The following is a 2,847-nucleotide window of genomic DNA, read 5'->3' as shown; positions in this document are numbered from 1 at the left end:
TCATCATCATCATCACCTTTGTCATCACCATCTCTTTCCTCATTGTCATCATGGCCATGGTTGTCATCATGGATGTTTCCCCATTTGAAGCCCATCCCTCTGATACAGAGGCCTGGTGCATACACACCATTGATAGTCACTAGATACTTGTCTGCACCTCCACTGTCATTGAAGGAATTGCCCCTCCTAACACCAAAGGTGGCCACATGCCCCTTGTTTGTAGTGAAGCTCAGGGAAGTCAGGCAGAGCTTTGCAGTGCCGTCCACCTTTATCACGAGCTCTCCGTCCTGCAGAAGGAACTCTCTATACTTTGGTGACCGGGATCCATAGACTTCACTCCAGTAATTGCCAAACTGCAGCTGCATGCTGGAAAGAGATCAAGTCAGCACAACCTCAGGACGCCAGTTTTTCTCACATCTGCATCCTATCTATTCTGGTTCCTGGTTCACAGTTCAGTCTCCAGAAGTGCCCAGCTCTCATGGGGCAGCCTGGATCCTTCCCCTTCCAGGCACATCCCTCCTCAAACGACCTCAGAGAGTCTTGCCCAGGTCAGACACCTGTACCAGGGCAGCTATGTCTGCTACTGCACCCACCCAGAGCTGGAATGTTTTGCAGGCTCTACCCAACTCACAGCTCCCCCTCTGGAGTCCTCTACCTTATCAGCCCCAAATGAGGCAGGAGCCACACTGCTAAGATCAGTATACCCGAGACAGACCTTATGAGCAGAGACCAGAGAGACAGGCTCTTCTCAGCTCTTCTCTCCTTGTGTAGTCAGGGAGGAACAGGGGTAACGGGGGAGCCCTGGAAGCTGTCCTACTGAGCAAAGGTGTGACATGACCACCCCAAATCTTCCGGACTGTTCCTAATGCCAGCTTCTTTCTTTGCTTGCAAATTAAGATGCTTATCAAATCAGAAACAGAATGCAGGAAGGATGTCCAATACAACTAGAATTTCAGATAACCACGAGTAATATTCAGTACACTATGCCGCATGTTACAGGGTTTGTTTGGTCATTTTTGACATTGATTCATTATTCATTTTGTGCACGTGTATGTGTATGCATTTATAGATGTTCATCCATTTAGGCCCACATGTAGCAAGTTCTTAGTGGAGGTGGGAGATGGGTTCAACTCCCAGCACCATGGAAGGAAACAAGACAGTATTTTCATGTTGTCAGTGTTGAACTGAGTATGCAGATGAAGATGATGAAGATGATGATGATGACGGTGTGTGTGTGTGTGTGTGTATTCTGCATGTGTCTGTCTGTCTGTCTGTCTGCGATGCATGTGTGGGCATGTAAAGGCTAGAGTTGGGCACCAGTGTCTTCCTCTATGACTATATGCCTTATTGCCTGGAGACAGGGTTTCTCACTGAATGGAGACTGTGTTACAGCTAGACTGGCTGGCCAGGACTCCTGGGATCTTCCTGTCACTGACCCCAGTGCTTACCTGACAGCCACCTCCATCCTTCCAGACACCTTTTCCTTTTCTATGGCTTCTGGGAATCTGAACCCAGGCCTTCATGTTTGCAGAGCAAATGTTCGCTCTTACTTTCCCTGTCTTTTTCCCAGACATGCCCCTCATGTTGTTAGGCAGTCTCCATGGCAACCTGGAATTGCCTTTTGAGTAAGACCCTGGCTTGTGGGCAGTTCAGGCCCCCCATCTCTGCTCACACAGTTTAGAGGTACAGTCCTATGCTGCTGCTCTTGGCTTTCACATGGGTTCTGGGCATCCAAACTTAGGGCCTCACACTCACACAGCAAACACTTTATCCACCGAGCCTTCTCCCCATTCACCCAACATCAAAGGTTTTAAGAATTAAGATAACCTCAATATTGCACAGAAGACATACTAAAAGAATATTCATTGTTCCTCTGAAATTCTATTAATCTTGGGGGACTGTGTTTGCATTTACCAAGTTGGGAAATAGTAACAAAGGTCTTAGTGACAATCTAGGAGAACAGATCTCAAGAGTCAGACACTGAGGAGGCCAGTCAAGACCTGGCCTGTCCAAAGGGAATGACCACCTTTCTGGAGTGAATCAAAGGTTCAGAGTGACGAAGCGAACTCTCAATTTACGCCCTGTGAAGACCTCTCAGACCCTTGATCAGTTTCTGTCACTACCAAGAGGCACTAAAGCCACCAGAACCACCTGGAAGAGGGACTCCTCAAGCCTCTATGATTCTTTCTGAACAAGAAAGTTGGAGGTCCCTCTCCACCTGTGTCTCTGAGGACTGTCCAGTCTTAATCAAGCCTGGGTATTACAGTCCTGAGTAGGCTAGCTCAGATCAAGCTGGAGAAGCAGAGGTCAAGAGGATACTGGGTAATATTGGGGTGGGGGTGAAGCCAGGAAGTCCTCTAAGGGCTCCAATGTGAGGTGGGTACAACCCGCAATTCCTGCAAGGAAGCCCTGCTCACCCTTTGATGAACTTTAAAAGACTTAGGAAGATCCGCACGCCCTTGAGTTCCCCCTGGTCTTCTCCTCGAACGTAGAAATAGTCACCGTCCTTATTCCCCAGGACATCTGGAAAGTGAGGCATGAGAAGAGTGTTCAGGACCACTCCCTCTCTCTGAAACTCTTATGGCAAGGACAGGACACTGGTGGTGAAGGCCACAAGGGAGGCTCAGGTACTCACTCTGGGCTCTGCAGGTAGGACCGGCAAGAAGAGCCAAGGTCAGCAACAGCATCATGACTCCTGAGGGTTCAGGACCCAGAGGGAGGTGCCAAGACTTCATGAAGCTCTGAGGAAGACATGGGATGCCAGAGGTCTCCAGGCCTCAATCGAGACAAGAGAACACTGGGGAACTCTTTCCCCATAGGCTCAAAAGGCTTCAGAAGAGCCCAAGG

At 49.0% G+C, this 2,847-nt stretch overlaps 1 protein-coding gene across 1 annotated transcript in view; it reads right to left on the bottom strand.

Moving 5' to 3' along the window:
* LOC114615273 (prostatic spermine-binding protein-like) overlaps positions 1-2,735 on the bottom strand; it is a gene marked incomplete at its 3' end in the record, with an annotated part of 7,293 nt that extends 4,558 nt beyond the window's left edge. The window contains exons 1-3 of the mRNA XM_028761005.1: positions 2,636-2,735; positions 2,418-2,523; positions 1-366 (exon numbers count right to left, since the gene is read on the bottom strand). Coding sequence (XP_028616838.1) covers positions 1-366; positions 2,418-2,523; positions 2,636-2,735 — 572 coding nt within the window. The remainder of the gene's footprint in view (positions 367-2,417; positions 2,524-2,635) is intronic.
* Between the last annotated feature and the right edge of the window lie 112 nt (positions 2,736-2,847).

This window comes from Grammomys surdaster, unplaced genomic scaffold (genome assembly GCF_004785775.1).
Source record: "Grammomys surdaster isolate TR1022 unplaced genomic scaffold, NIH_TR_1.0 126612, whole genome shotgun sequence".
NCBI lineage: Eukaryota > Metazoa > Chordata > Mammalia > Rodentia > Muridae > Grammomys > Grammomys surdaster.
Note: the sequence above shows the minus strand (reverse complement) of the source record. Positions and strands in the feature narration are given on the sequence as shown.